The sequence below is a fragment of the Centruroides vittatus genome, unplaced genomic scaffold (genome assembly GCF_030686945.1).
Source record: "Centruroides vittatus isolate TY-2023 unplaced genomic scaffold, ASM3068694v2 contig_503, whole genome shotgun sequence".
NCBI lineage: Eukaryota > Metazoa > Arthropoda > Arachnida > Scorpiones > Buthidae > Centruroides > Centruroides vittatus.
Genome location: NW_027122290.1, coordinates 174,847 through 189,838, shown reverse-complemented (window position 1 = coordinate 189,838; position 14,992 = coordinate 174,847). Strand labels below are relative to the sequence as shown.

The 14,992-nt window shown below is 32.9% G+C and overlaps 1 protein-coding gene across 1 annotated transcript; it reads right to left on the bottom strand.

The window, feature by feature from the left end:
* Positions 1 to 3,979: 3,979 nt before the first annotated feature.
* On the bottom strand, positions 3,980 to 14,253 carry LOC136978318 (NACHT, LRR and PYD domains-containing protein 3-like). Its single transcript, XM_067274027.1, has 2 exons — positions 14,129 to 14,253; positions 3,980 to 6,144 (listed from the first exon to the last, which is right to left on the bottom strand). Exons 1-2 carry the CDS (start codon positions 14,232 to 14,234, stop codon positions 4,301 to 4,303), a joined length of 1,950 nt encoding a protein of 649 aa, XP_067130128.1. The 5' UTR covers positions 14,235 to 14,253; the 3' UTR covers positions 3,980 to 4,300.
* Positions 14,254 to 14,992: the final 739 nt, after the last annotated feature.

Here is a 14,992-nt window from a genome sequence, read left to right as displayed (position 1 = left end):
GATTGGACAATCCGAAGCGTTTTAAATAATAGTAATTACTGGATTACCAGTAACAATACTCCAAAAATATAGTGACTAGAAAGTTATACTTGTATTAATCACTACCTTCCTGTTAAATTAGAGGTAGGCCATCTCCTAACTGTAGTAACTGCAGGCAAACACTACATCCAGACATTAAAGGAAGTAGTTTTACGCAATTCTAAATGACAACTGTATTAACCTTGAGAGGTTTTACTGTTAACTGCTGCCATCTATTGTTGAAACTTTTTAAAATTATAATTAAATAATGGTAGTTCCTGCTTCCCCAACAGGCTGAACGTGGAGTTTTCTGGGTTTCTTTCACGTCTGTAGCATTTAAATAGAATCTAGTTTCCCGTAGAAAGTCTTCCTGGAAGGTATCCCCCTCAACAGATCGCCCACGTGTCGCATTGTCGTAAACGTATAAACCGAATCAGAAAATGAAATTAAAGTGTTTGGGTTCCGATCGTCAGTACAGATGAAATCCACAGCCCATTAGTGTATATAGCTCTTAAACATATAAGAAAAATAGTTTTTAAGTCTGCTTTCGACAAGTGCTATTGGTACAGGAGCACCCGCCATCGTAACTCCCCCGACAGACTAGCACCGGAAAAAATTTTGGGGTGGTCTATCCAGATATGTCGAGCCTGTTTCTGTTTACCCGGTCACCCTCATCGTGGGCCTGGTCGAACACAAGATTTATATGTTTAAAAAGACCCACAGAGCGAGGACATAAAAAGGAAAACATAAAATATCTAATGCTTAACTGTATTGGGTATTTACACGAGAACATAAACTGGGCCCTAATTTTACGACTTTAAACACGATGACACTCTAAATTTGGCGAATTCAGATAATTGTGATTTAAATGTTATCATCATTATCTAGATTAATTTTTTTCGAGTCTTAAGTAATGGACCTCATTGTTTCTGTCTCGACCCATCTAGGACAATGAAAAATAACTTAAAAATAATTAAAATAATGACAATATAAAAGCAATTTTCTAGTAAAACAACTATCATAAGGTAAAATATCTAACTGAAAAATTTATATACCATTAAGAAGTTGCTGACAATTATCTACAGGCTGCAGCATCTTATGAATTGCCTATAAACAAACAATAAATACTTATTATATTTATGTTACTCTTCTGTCATTGAATTTACTGAAATTAAAAATTACAATTAATATAAATATGTATATACATATGCTAAATATCTTATATAAGAAAAATTTTTTTCTCCCATATAAAATTAAAATTAATGAATTAATATTTGAAAAAAACTGTATTAACATCAAGTGTCATCTACTACAAGTTTAAAAAAATATATTTGAAGTTGAGTGGATGAATAAAAAGTATTTTATTAACGATTGAAAATTTGAACAAGATATATGAATATATTGTATAGGGAGAGTGTGAACTAATAGTAGGAATTTAATAAGTTCTATTCTACACATTTGTGAAACTGTAAATTACTTGAACATAGTTACGGACAATATATTGAGCACTTCTAGGTGGCAATCAAGGAAGCAAGCCCATAATAGCGTAATATCTTGCATTTGCATCTGTATTAAAACTGATTTACCAGGCAACGTGCTGAATATGCTTCCAAGTAAGTACACCTTTTTCCTTGTTACGTTGATAATAATCGACAATACACCTGACAGTTCATATCGCTTGAATAAATAATATACTTGTTGTACTAATTCAGAGTTTTCCACGGGGTCGTCTAGACCAGGGGTGGCCAACTTTTGTGCACATAAGATCTACTTTTTATCGTAAAAATGTGTCGCGATCGACTTGTTGTCACAGGCATAGTCTAAGTGGGGAGGGGGAAGTGTGAAATATACACTATGTTTATACACTGTTTCAGTACGAAGTGCACTCACTGCTTATGAGTCGAGTCATAACTGCATGCATATAGTTGCCTTCGGTTACAAATATAATACATTAAGTCAAGACATCGCTAGCGATCGACCAAAATTGGCTTGGCGATCGACTTGTTGGCCCTGGTCTAGACTAATTAGGAATTGATATAACTTTACGAATTTAAAAAGTTTATTTAAAAATATAAATTTTAGTGTTTTGTTCTTAAATAAACGTAGGAAGATACCCTCTAATAATATTGCTTAACGTAATATACAGGGTGGACCAGCGAAAACGGAACGGCAGAGTGTTCCTGTTCGTCCAAGCAAATCGCTCGGACAGGTCGATTTTATTCTCGAGGGGACATCTTTTGCAATAAAGTTTTTGCGATTCTGAATACAACAGACAACAAAAAATTTTAAAAACTCATTTATTTTGTATTAACTAAACAAACATTTATTTCGAAAAAAAATGTTTATTTAATATTCAGATTCGCAAAAACTTTATTGCATAAGATGTCCCCTCGAGAATAAAATCGACCTGTCCGAGCGATTTGCTTGGACGAACACGAACACTCTGCCGTTTCGTTTTCGTTGGCCCAGCCTGTATAATATTAAAAAAGTTGATGGAAAAAATATTTTTCTTGAAAGGGTCCAAACGTGAATAAGTTTGGTTACCCGTGTAGTAATTATAAAATATGTACATAAAATTAGATATAGTAGCATATAGTAGATTATTAAAATTCTTAATCAAATAAGTTACTGTGTAAAAAAGTTCTTTAACTCCAGAAAAAGCAAACGATAAACTTATTCTGCTCTTGTTCATAGAGTCTGTTCAATTGTTAAGATAATTTCTAAATATTAATAATTATAGACACATTAAATTAAGAGGGACAAAGTGGTTGAATAGTCCGAAATCTTATACAAAAACACTAAGACTATTTTTTGCTTGTCTGCCTGACCATTGTTCTACAATTTCTCGAATTTTTACCAGTTTTGCCGAATTTGAGAGATAATTTGCCCCCTGCCCCCGATAAAAATATAATAATAAATATCACATATTGTTAAGCAATCTACTACATAAATAACTTTTGAATAATTACTAATTATTAATTAGTAATTTCAATTTTAAAACCAGATTTTAAAAATATTATGAATAACTTACTTTTTTGATTCTGTTAAAAATCCACTTAAAATCTTTTCTTGTAAGATTTACGTCCGATTTGGATCGATTAGAAACCTTTGTGTAATTCGTAGGTCAACAATTTATTCGCAAACACGTGCGAAGTTCAACGTCACTCGTAATTTCCTAGTGACGTGAAACGTACGATGATATCGACTCAGCTTTTTTTTTACAAACAATCGTAGCTGCTACGTCAACATCACTCCGAGTTTATATCGAACAGAACAGGTTACCTGTGTTAATCAATGAACACTGTGTAAGCAATATTAGTGACAACCAGTTAATCGTCTCGTTTGTAACAACCGCAAATACCGACCCACTCTAGAATAGAAGTCGCTCATCCAACCTTAAGCGCGTGACAATTGCGTAATACACATGAATTCGATAGTGTACTGTTACGTGGTGCCATCTGTTGGCAAAATATTCCGAAAACATAAGTTGATAAGCGTTAATAAGCTGTAATCAAGCTAAGACCCTTAAAAACACCATAAAAATTATCTAATTGATATGTTTCATTTTTCATTTGGAATACATCTACTTAGATTAGTCGCGAATTTCATCGCATAAAAGTTTTTTAACGATCCAAAATATTGTCCACATTTTCAAAATACTTTATTTTCCTGCTATACCGAATGACAATAGCAAATAAAACGCCACAAAGTGCCGAGCACTTTCGTATTTGAAGGTACGTACGTTGTGATTTTATTCCTAATTTATTGTAGTAAACACTAGATTTCGAATATAGTATTTGAAACAGAAAACGTTCTTGTTTGCTGTACTGTTTAAAAAGCTATACAAATTTAATTTCTGTTTCTATTCGCAAGAGAACCAACTATTGAATTCACATTGTATTTTTCCATAATAAACTCTGGAATAGAATTTCACGTGAATGGAAACACGCGAAATGTGCGTTAATATTTTCGACAAAAACAATTTTGAACATAACAATTATACGATGAACTTCAGTGAAATTATTTTACTTTTTTGTAACTTATATTCTAACAAGAATATTTCAACTGAACACTCGCATCGTCTAATCATTAATGTAAGCTACATCCTCACATAAATATTACATCCAACGATTGTCATTGTGTAAGGTTTCAGCTTACCCATTTCTTTACATTGAACTTTGTCACAGAATAATACATGTAATTTTCTAAACAATCTTCATGCCATTCTCTTATTTCAAAACGATAATATATATTTTCTATTCGTCTACATTATCACACATTTTTAATTCCGTTCACAGGCAGATTTAAATATGATATGATGACGTAAAGTTTCGTATTGTTTCAAAGAAAGAATATATCTGTTAGAAACTCCTACGAATTCTTCAGTTTCCAATGCAACTAATCGCACGTCTTCAGTTACTTCTACTAATTTCCGCGTGTGGTCAGATAATTCGAAATTGAAATTTACATTCGTGAATCTATCGAACGAATCATCCAAGGGCTTACTTACGCCAATAAGAAAGATGTGCAAATCACTCGTGTCTGTTACATTAAACAATTCGATAATGCGTGAAACGGGTTCTGTAATGTCGTATTTATTTTCCGAAGGCCATCTGTCAAGTGAAAGTATGAGATAAATCTTCATATTATTCGGAAAAATCCAGTAGTTCAAGAAGTAAATTGATTCATTCTGCGTTTCATCGTCTAGATTTCTTCTCTCATGAAAGTAGAAATATAACTCTTTCAATTCATACAACTCCACTAGCTCTTGAAAAGAATCAAAGTCTCTCCAAGAATAAAATATCACTTTCGCACGGGAACAAAATTGTTCCCAGTTCGTTTTCAGTTTGATTTGCTTGTGAACTTGAAGCATGAATTCGGGCTTGAACATTTCCTTTTCTACATATGTTAAAAACTGTTCGGGTAAAGGTTCATCCTTATAAAATCCCAATAAAAATAAAAATTTCATGCCAATAATACTATTTGCAGGTGAGAACATACATGGATTGGTAGATTGAAAACTGAAGTACATTGATAATGCTGATAGAAATTCGCCAAATGTGCGATGTACAAACCTATATCGAATTATATTATCGCATTCAGAAAAGGAATCGAGAGTGAGAATGTCCAGTCCAATAATAAAATTATATTCATCTTCATTTGGGAAATAATTCATCAATTGTTCTGAGGTGATAAAGTGAACTTCTCCCAATTTCAGTAGCAAATTTTCTCCCACAAAAAATTTTCCTCTTTTAAAGTTGTTCTGCCGATTTGTTTTTCTAACATAACGTTCGGTTATGAGAGAGAAGATTCGGATGTATAAATCAGTTATTGTTTCAACTTCTGTCATCTTTCCATTCTGATAAAGACAACACAACATGTGTAACATCAAAGGGCATTCTGCCATTTTTCTGTAAAAGTCTATTTCTTTTAGTACTGAAGACAGTTCTGTCGCTTTACTCTTGTCTTTTCTAAACATTAATTTAATATATTTCTCTTGATATTCTGGAGAAAACCCTTCTACGGAAAATCTCATCTTCATGTCTTCTCTGATGTCCTCTGCTGCTTGAGGTCGACTGGTAACCACAATCGTCATTCGACGAGCGATATAAAAAGATTCCTTTCTTATAAATTTTATAATTTTGGATTTTTCTACAATTTCATCGAACCCATCCAAAATAACTAAAATGTTCAGTCGTTTATATGGTAGATGCAAATCTTTGTCAGTTGTTGGGTGTTCGTGCATGTTGTCCAGTATTACATCTTTTACACTTCTATCGCCTAATTCTCTTAAAATTACAATAAAAGTTAAATCAAAGTGTTTAAGATAATCCGTGGATGCCCAATCGTATACAATTTTCTTGCAAAGAGCAGATTTTCCAAAACCGGGATCCCCCGTAACTAAAATAGTTTGGTGTCCGTTTTGTCGTACGGAAAATATCTCATTCAAGCTTGTTTTATCTCCGCTGTTTTTCCCAAATAAATCTGCCTTCTGTACAGTCAATTCTACGAAATAGTCCTTTAATGGGAAGTCGTTCCTCTTGCCTTCCCATAAAAAAGACCTCATGTAGGAGAAGTAAGTCATATATTTATTTTTCAATATTTGGCAGCAACTGTTGAACATTTCTATAAGAAAAAAAGGAGAATATGATTAATGAAATATCGTGTATATTGTATTTATTTTATTTGCAAATTAAGAATTATAAAAGAATTTAATCTTTTTTTATCCTAGAAATTCCAACCAATATCAGGAGTATACAATATCATATGTCACTAAGCATTCAGTATCTTCTAATGTAATAAACATATGAAAATTTGCTTAAATCTCCCTTTATACTAGTTTGATAATAATATTGATTTGAAGGACCAAATACAACGATGACTTGCCACTTCTATAATAAAGAACGTACAAAAATATTGCGGTCTCTCCCGATAGCTTTTTTGAATGTCCAAAACGAAATCTTAGAAGAATTTTTTTTATATTTCGAATGTTCTCGAGTCAAAATATGTAAAAGTACAAAATGTTTCTTAAATTCGGCCGATTAAATTTTGAGAACCAACTCAATTTTATTAGAAACTGCGAACAGCTTTTGCTAGCGCATCGCCTTAGTTAATGATTGAACGGACACTATCCTACCAGTAGAGTAGATCATCTGCCGGGTTTAATAATTTTAATCGCTTTATTGTACAGTATTGAAGTATACTAGGAAGACAATCTATACGTCGACTTCTAGAACAAGCTTTGAAGCAACCGCGAAATTCTCAATTTCGTCATCCGGCTGCTAGGAATCGCAGAATAAAACATGGCAGCTTCCTTGCGGCAAGCAAACCGTGCGTTCGTCTCGGCCTCCTATTTTCACATTTAAAAAAGGACAATCAGAGAAACAACTATATTCTCTGGTAGTTGCTACTTCTATGGACCATCGACTCCAATCTCTCAGTTATGCCAGGCAACGTGTGAAGCGACTTTGCGCTGTTTTCTTTCACATCCCCCGTAGAAAGAAAGACCAAGTTTGTTCTTTCAGGTGTGTGTCTCAGATTCCATTACTTTGCACCAGAAACTGGCCGAAATTGTTTTTTCTATATTGTGTTACTTATGGCCTGCATAATGCTAATACATACGCTAATGTTTTCATTTCAGAAACACGATTTCTCATTTCATACTCGGATCTGATGTCATTTTCAGTTCAGTTTTAGAAGTTCATTGCTCACACTTGGATAATTTATTATAAGTATGTATACTGCTACTAAGATGAGAGCGAATTACAGTTCGCCATGTCGACTGATGAAAAAAATTTTATAATACTTTTTCTGTACGTGTTTATATATTTAGAATATGCAAAAATTCACCTGTTTCCAACAGTCATTTTGATTCACCGTCTCATCTGCAATTTTTGCGGCTATTCTACCGCCAATTGCATAAGACCGAAAAAATTCTGGTATATTCCTGGTAGAAGCATTTTACAAGCGCATTTATCCTGCCCTAGCCTGTATCAGCAGGTTAACTTGCTGTCCAAAGTTTTGTATGTATCGAATACACTTCTTAAAGCCATTTTTCTTTACCAAACAAAAACTAATATAATATACAATTGTAATTTTTTTGAAGTTTTAATAAGGTACTGTACAGTACATTTGTCAAATAAGACAGATCTAACGCTTAAAGACATTTTGTATTTTCACTATTAGAAGGAAAAGACTGAAAGTTGTACTGCAACATATTAAGATGTTTACTTGCAGAAATATGAAATTAAAATTAGCAGCATTCGAAAAGTTTTCTGTAATAATACAATTTTCAAAATTTTTGTAATGGACCGTATTTAAAAAAGTGGTTTCAAATGATATTGAAAAAGTGGTTTCAAATGATACCCATATGAAAGAGCCTTAAAAATAATTTATTAATTAAGGTAAAAAGTAAGAGCTAATTAATTTAATACAATAAATGTATTTGACACAAATTTTGCAAAATGATAGACCTATTTGATGAACGGTTGCTCTATTCATTGATCCTTCCTCAGTTATCTCAACCTATATGCCAGGTAAAAGGTTAACTTTTCGTTCAGAATTTAATCTGTTCCCTTTTAAAATAATCATAGGTAACATGAGTTGATTTAGTGCATTTCAACACTAAACAATAAACAAGTTTTCAACGTGATAAAATGCTACAAGTGGCACTCTTTTTTCTCATTTTTTTGGCGTACACATTTTGCTGTTTACGCAGAGCGAGTCTACAGCCTTTCTCGTTCTTGTCGAAAGTATTTAATTGGGTTAATACATCCTCCACTTTATCAAAATAGTCGCTGACAACACATCTATTGATCTTTGCAGCCCTTATCAGGGGCATACTCTTAGTATTTCTTCTGCCATTTTCCAGCCGATGATGATTATTATTGCATTACTGCATCTTACCGAATTTGTCTATGAGCTTACAATAACGTAACTTATGCAAAAAAATTGATAAACCAAATTAGTTTATCAATGATGTGCCTTATTTGTAGCTGTTAACCCGCGCTTTCTCTCAGTGTTTTATTACAGATGAAATAATGCCAATTAACTGCAAATTGTAAATACCTATATCATCTTCTACTCATTAAATTACCATGAAAGAGTAAAAACAAAAATGTTCTGCTGATGTTCACACTTCAATTGTATCAAACACGGCGGAATCGTCTTCTTCCACTGATGTAGTTTTATGATATATAAGGCAAGTGCTTTTAAAAACAGAAAATATTGTGGAAATGTTAGTGTTTTCTTTATAAAAAGAAAAATGGGCCTTATTTGGCGAATGTTTCTTACTAGAAAAATTTGTATCATTCTTTACATAAGTGTTTGTCTTTCAGGAGAATCTAATTCAGAATTTTTAACTAACGCTACAGTATGAATTTTTTACGTTACTGTAAATATTTTTTACATAAACAGAGTGAGATGAGAATGGATATTTTCATTGGAAAATAAAATACTTAGTGTGAATCATTCCAAGATACTTAATGTACAAATTAATTTATATATAATCATGTTAATAGAAAACTTTACAATGAACTATATACTAAAACTATACAAATTACCGCTTTTTTCATTACTGTAAATTCACTTTATAGAATTAAGTAATTCACGTAATGTTTAATATGATAAATTACTATAAATATTCACTCTCGGCACAAAAGGACACAGAAAATAATATTATAATATTTTATTTATTTATTTATTTATTTTAAGCATTCTGGTACAAAGACCCTGATGCGGGGATAGAACAAAACAAAGTATACATAATCTTATAAAATAACAAAACATATTTCACAGATATATTCATCAATTGTAATAACATTAATAATTTAAAATTATAATTGCAAAATTTATAAACTAAATCCAAATCAGAAAATAAAACTTAAAGAACTACTTGGGAGAACTATCCGAAAGAAATTAACAACCAACAGAGCTAAAACTTACCTAGAAAGAAAAAAAAACAGCAATTCAAACCAATTGTTCAAAAGAAAATCGGATAGTCTCCCAAGCAGTCCAAGCAGCCACAGATTAAATAGTAGGCAGACCACGCCCCAAAACGTAATTTACATAAATAAGCACAGCTTTCGCTTTAAGCCTAAAAAAAACAATGAAAAAGAAATCGAAAATCAAATATACAATAAACATTATGAAATAATCAATTTAACCCTCTTTATGAAAATAAATACCTTAAAGAATAAATCAAAATCAGAAATAACTTTTTTAAACTGATTAAATGAAAAATTGGGAACCCCAAAAGTCTCCTCACGTAATTTTGACAAAAGAGAACAAACAGCAATAATATGAAATGCATCCAATGGTAAGTCCGCCACACCACATATGCAAATGTCCCTTCTGTAATTACATAAAAAACTTAATGAATTACATCTTATTTGCATTAATACGGCCATAACATTAGAAGAAAAATTACTATTATAAATAGAACAATCAAAAAAAGGTTTATTCAAACTCTTATACCATTCACAATAAGAACTTAATAATATGCCATGATTCAACTTCAAAATATAATTATCAAAATTATTTAACTTTAGTAAATAAACACTATTAAAATCTTGTAACAGATTATCAAAATCGATTCCGTTCCTTGAACAACTAGCCCACCAATACTTCGACAAAGGCAACTGAACATGTTTCACAACATAACGCAAACAAATCTTACTAAGGCGTTCTTCATTTAAACTCAACGTTCTAAAAATCCAATTAACAGATTTGTTCAGGATCAAACAAGACAAAGGAATCAATGAACATTCCATAGACACTAGATAACTAGGAGTACACCTTGGAAGCCCGTACATTCTCTTAACAAAAGTAGTTAATACCGTATCCAAACTCTCCGCCTGAAACCCCCATACCTCCGAAGCATAAAGGAGAGATGAGCCCACCACGGCATTAAATAACCTTAACCGATCCTTCAAATTACACAACTTAGCAGACTGACACATATGAATAACTTTGTCCATTTTTATCTCAGCATTAACTTGACAAGACCTCACATGAGTATTAAAATAACCATTACTTTTAAAAATTACACCTAAATACTTATATTGAGATACAACCGAAATTGGAACACCTCGAAACCACCATTTGTCAGCCTTAGAAGCCTTACCACCATTTCGAAAGACCACAATTTTTGATTTAGCAAGATTCAATTGTAAACTATTATCGCTTAAATAATTATCCAGAAGGTCAATCGACCTCTGTAATGACCTCGGAGAATCCGCCACAATTACCACATCATCCGCATACGCTAATACTTTAACAGACACACCACCGACAACTATACCATCTCCGCCGGAATCATCAATACAATTTAATAAATCATTTAAAAATAAACTAAAAAGAATAGGGCTTAAGATACAACCCTGTTTAACACCCTTATCAGAAAAGAAAGGCTGAGAACAAAAATTCCTCCATTTAATCCTAACATTCGAACCACTATATAACTCTGCCAATAAAGATACAAACTTAAAGCTTAATCCAAACTTTAATAATTTCCTCCATAATAAATCCCTATCAACAGAATCAAATGCTGATGCTAAATCTATAAAAAAAGCATAAACCTTACGCCGTTTCCTACTTAGTGTCTTAGAGATAACAGTATACAGAATAAAAATATTATCAACAGTAGAGTAACCTGCACGGAAACCAGCCTGACTCTCTGACAGAATATCTCTCAAATTCAACCAACTTATTAACCTGTAATACAAAACTCTACAAAAAATCTTAGAGACGCAGCACAACAACGAAATACCTCTGTAATTAGTAAGCACCGACCTTGAGCCACCCTTAGGCACCGGAACCAATAAAGAACTCTTCCATTCATCTGGAATAACACCAGTTCTCAGAACCTTATTAAAATTATCTAATAAACAGAGAAAAACACTATCAATTTTCCAAAATTCAGTAGGAATACCATCTATTCCCGGAGCACCGCCAACAGTCGACTTACTTAAAACGACTCTAAATTCCTCCTCCGAGATGTAAGAATCCAATATTTCGTTTGACCAAGTCACACAATCATTAAAAACCACTAAATCAACATCATATGGACTTTCAGAGCCATAAAGGGAGAAAAAATAACTGAACCAATCAAATAAACTAATATTAACCTTAGCATAATTTCCCCTTGCTTTACATAAATTCCAAAATAATCTATTATTTTTATAAAAATTTTTAACATTTTGTAACCTTTTACAAAATTCTTTCTTCTTTGCTAAACATAATTTTTTTACCAAACTTCGGTATAACACAAAAACTCTCCTCTGAGCCGGCAAACCATTTTTCTTGAACTCTAACCAAGCTCTATTTCTGGCTCTAACCATTAATCGACAATCCAAGTCAAACCAATCATTAATTCCAACCATAGTCTTTTTCCTTTGAGTCAATCCTTTCACTTTGGCAAAATCCAATATCACCTTACTTAGCTCCAACAAAGATAAATTGGGAGTCTGCTCCAAGCAACGCCACAAATCAGCGGACAACGACTCCAGCTGACCACTGTCCCAGAAAATCCTCTGGTAACAAGTACCAGAACCGCCCAAAGAATCTATGGCACGATCTTCCAAATAAAGTACTATCGGGCAGTGATCGGACCAAAAACAACTCTCTACTCTAAAACATTTAATACAGTTCCACACAGAAGGAGTAACCATTCCCAAATCAATTACTGAGGACCCTCGGTTGGAAACAAAAGTAAACTCTCCCGCTTCATCACCAGAAGCACGACCATTTAAGATTATTAGATCATTATCTGCACAATACTCAAGAACTTTCAGTCCTCTCACATTCATATTTACATCTTTGGAGGCTCTACTTCTCTTATTAACAGCAATACCACTACTATCACATATATTTGTCGAAATCACATTATCGTTCCCAGTCCGTGCATTAAAATCACCCAACCAAATCCAATTCGATTCGTCGACCTCAAACCTGGACAGTACATCAAAAATTTCTTGCCACCTTTGTTCCTGCATATAAACAAAACCAATATTAAACTCTCCTAATGGTAGCAGAATATTAATCAATACAATGTAACTATCCCTATAAATAATATTAAATTTCAAAGATGATTTAATGCAAAGCAACCAACCAGCCATAGGTCTACCCCTACTGTGAGCCCTCAAAGCATCACCAACAATACAATGATATTCTCTTAATTCCTCCCAATAGCATCTGCTCCCACCCTTAATAAACCAAGTTTCCGATAAAAAGACCACATCATACTTCAATAAATAACTCCAAAAAGACCGCGGTTTATTACCAATCCCAGCACAATTCCACGCCATAATAGAAAACACAGAAGACATTACTGGTTGCTATGAGATCGGCACCACCTTAGCTGATACTTCATCGACTTTATACCGAACTCCATCTACCAGTAACTTATCATAACTTAACCGAACACTTCTTGCTCCTTCTTCCCTTTTTTTCTTCCCAAATACCCTTAGGTTGTATCTGATATCTCGCAAACGTTTAGAAAAATCATCATACACAGAAACATTAAGATTCCGATTCTCAAATACAGTCTTTTTAAACCTCAATTTATCACTAAAAGACCCAAATTGGCAAATCACTGGTCTGGGTTTATCTCCAACTCTCTTCCCAACCCGATACGCATTTACAATATGCAGCGAGGATAAATTTAATGTATTAACCGCAAAAGAATTAACAGTGTCAAATATTTCCAAAGAAGTCTCTTCTTTCCTCTCTTCCAATCCGTGGATAACAACATTGTTCATCCTTCTCTGATTATCCATAACATCCAGTTCTCTCTCAAAAAAAGAAAATTTCGTGAAAATTTTATCCATATCCAACGAATGCTCAACACCAGTTACCTCCCCTCCAACCTTTGACTCAACCTCCCCCAACCTCATCTCGAAGTCAATCAACGCCTCATCTACATTCTGAAGCCACTCTGTCAGATGATCCAGTCTTCTGATAAATTCATCAACCTTACCGTTCAGCGAAACATGCAATCGCAATAAAAGCCTAACTCCCTCTGCCACATCAAAATTTGAGTCCTGTAATAAATTCGCAATATCCTCTTCACCAGAAGAAGTCTCACCCCTAAACCTAGCTGTTGATCTTTCAGGAACGGTTGGAGAAAAGGTCTTCCTCTTCCGAGCTTGGGACATAATTATAAACTAGACTTACCTAGAAAGAAAAAAAAAACAGCAATTCAAACCAATTGTTCAAAAGAAAATCGGATAGTCTCCCAAGCAGTCCAAGCAGCCACAGATTAAATAGTAGGCAGACCACGCCCCAAAACGTAATTTACATAAATAAGCACAGCTTTCGCTTTAAGCCTTAAAGAATAAATCAAAATCAGAAATAACTTTTTTAAACTGATTAAATGAAAAATTGGGAACCCCAAAAGTCTCCTCACGTAATTTTGACAAAAGAGAACAAACAGCAATAATATGAAATGCATCCAATGGTAAGTCCGCCACACCACATATGCAAATGTCCCTTCTAGAAAGAAAAAAAAACAGCAATTCAAACCAATTGTTCAAAAGAAAATCGGATAGTCTCCCCAAATAATATTATAATAATGTTTCTTTTGTATGTTTATGTAAAAACACGGACATACCATTCCTTTCGTCCTCTTCTTTCTGTAAGGATCTTGTTTTCGGTTTATCGGAATGAATTTCTATTTTCGGTCCAATGTGAATTTGTGTACACTTTTTCAGCATCATCGTGTATTCATTACCATTCTCCACTGAAATTAATATCCAATCTATATTATACTTTTATCTGATTATTTCGTAAATTTAACTTAAATGCACTTAAATAACAGAAAAATTGTAAGAGTGTAACTATTTAATATAGTGATGTAACGAATATTCGGTTACTACCCGGTATTCGGCCTATTCGACCTATTTTTCGTTATTCGGCCAAATACCGAATATTTAAATCACTATTCGGCCGAATACCAAATACCTAAAAACAGGAGTAAGAACTAACAAAAACACAGTAATTTAATCATTTTAGTAACTTTTATTAATGCTGAACATTAAACTATAATTATTAAAGTTAATAAGAAATAGCGTCTAACTCTAGTATTAAATTCTTTCGTAATAAAATAATAATATAGCCTTTATCTAGCCCGATATCTTATGGCATTGATGGCGTGTAGGTTAGAATGTATCGGGCATTAATGTTATTGTTTAGTTAATTATGTTATATTCGTATTCTTGTATATTTTAATATTTTTTACGATATTTTTAAATGATTTACGAAACGTTTTATTGAAACTTAAATAAATAATTCTTTCATTAAATACGATATTTCTAGAAGATGAGTAACTAATATATAAGTTATTTTATATATAAAGCAAAGAATGAGCATTTCTGATTACATACAAAAGATAATATTTAAAATCATGTTAATTTTAAAAATATTGACAAAAACAATAGCAACAAAATATCACAAAACTTCACAAATAAACCCCCCA

What these genes read in the sequence shown, in the direction of transcription:
- LOC136978318 (XM_067274027.1), bottom strand. Translation starts at nt 14,234, where the DNA reads ATGATGCTGAAAAAGTGTACACAAATTCACATTGGACCGAAAATAGAA. An exon ending in AGAAGAGGACGAAAGGAATG is followed by an intron (nt 6,145 to 14,128) that starts GTATGTCCGTGT and finishes TTTTTCTTATAG; the next exon opens with AAATGTTCAACAGTTGCTGC.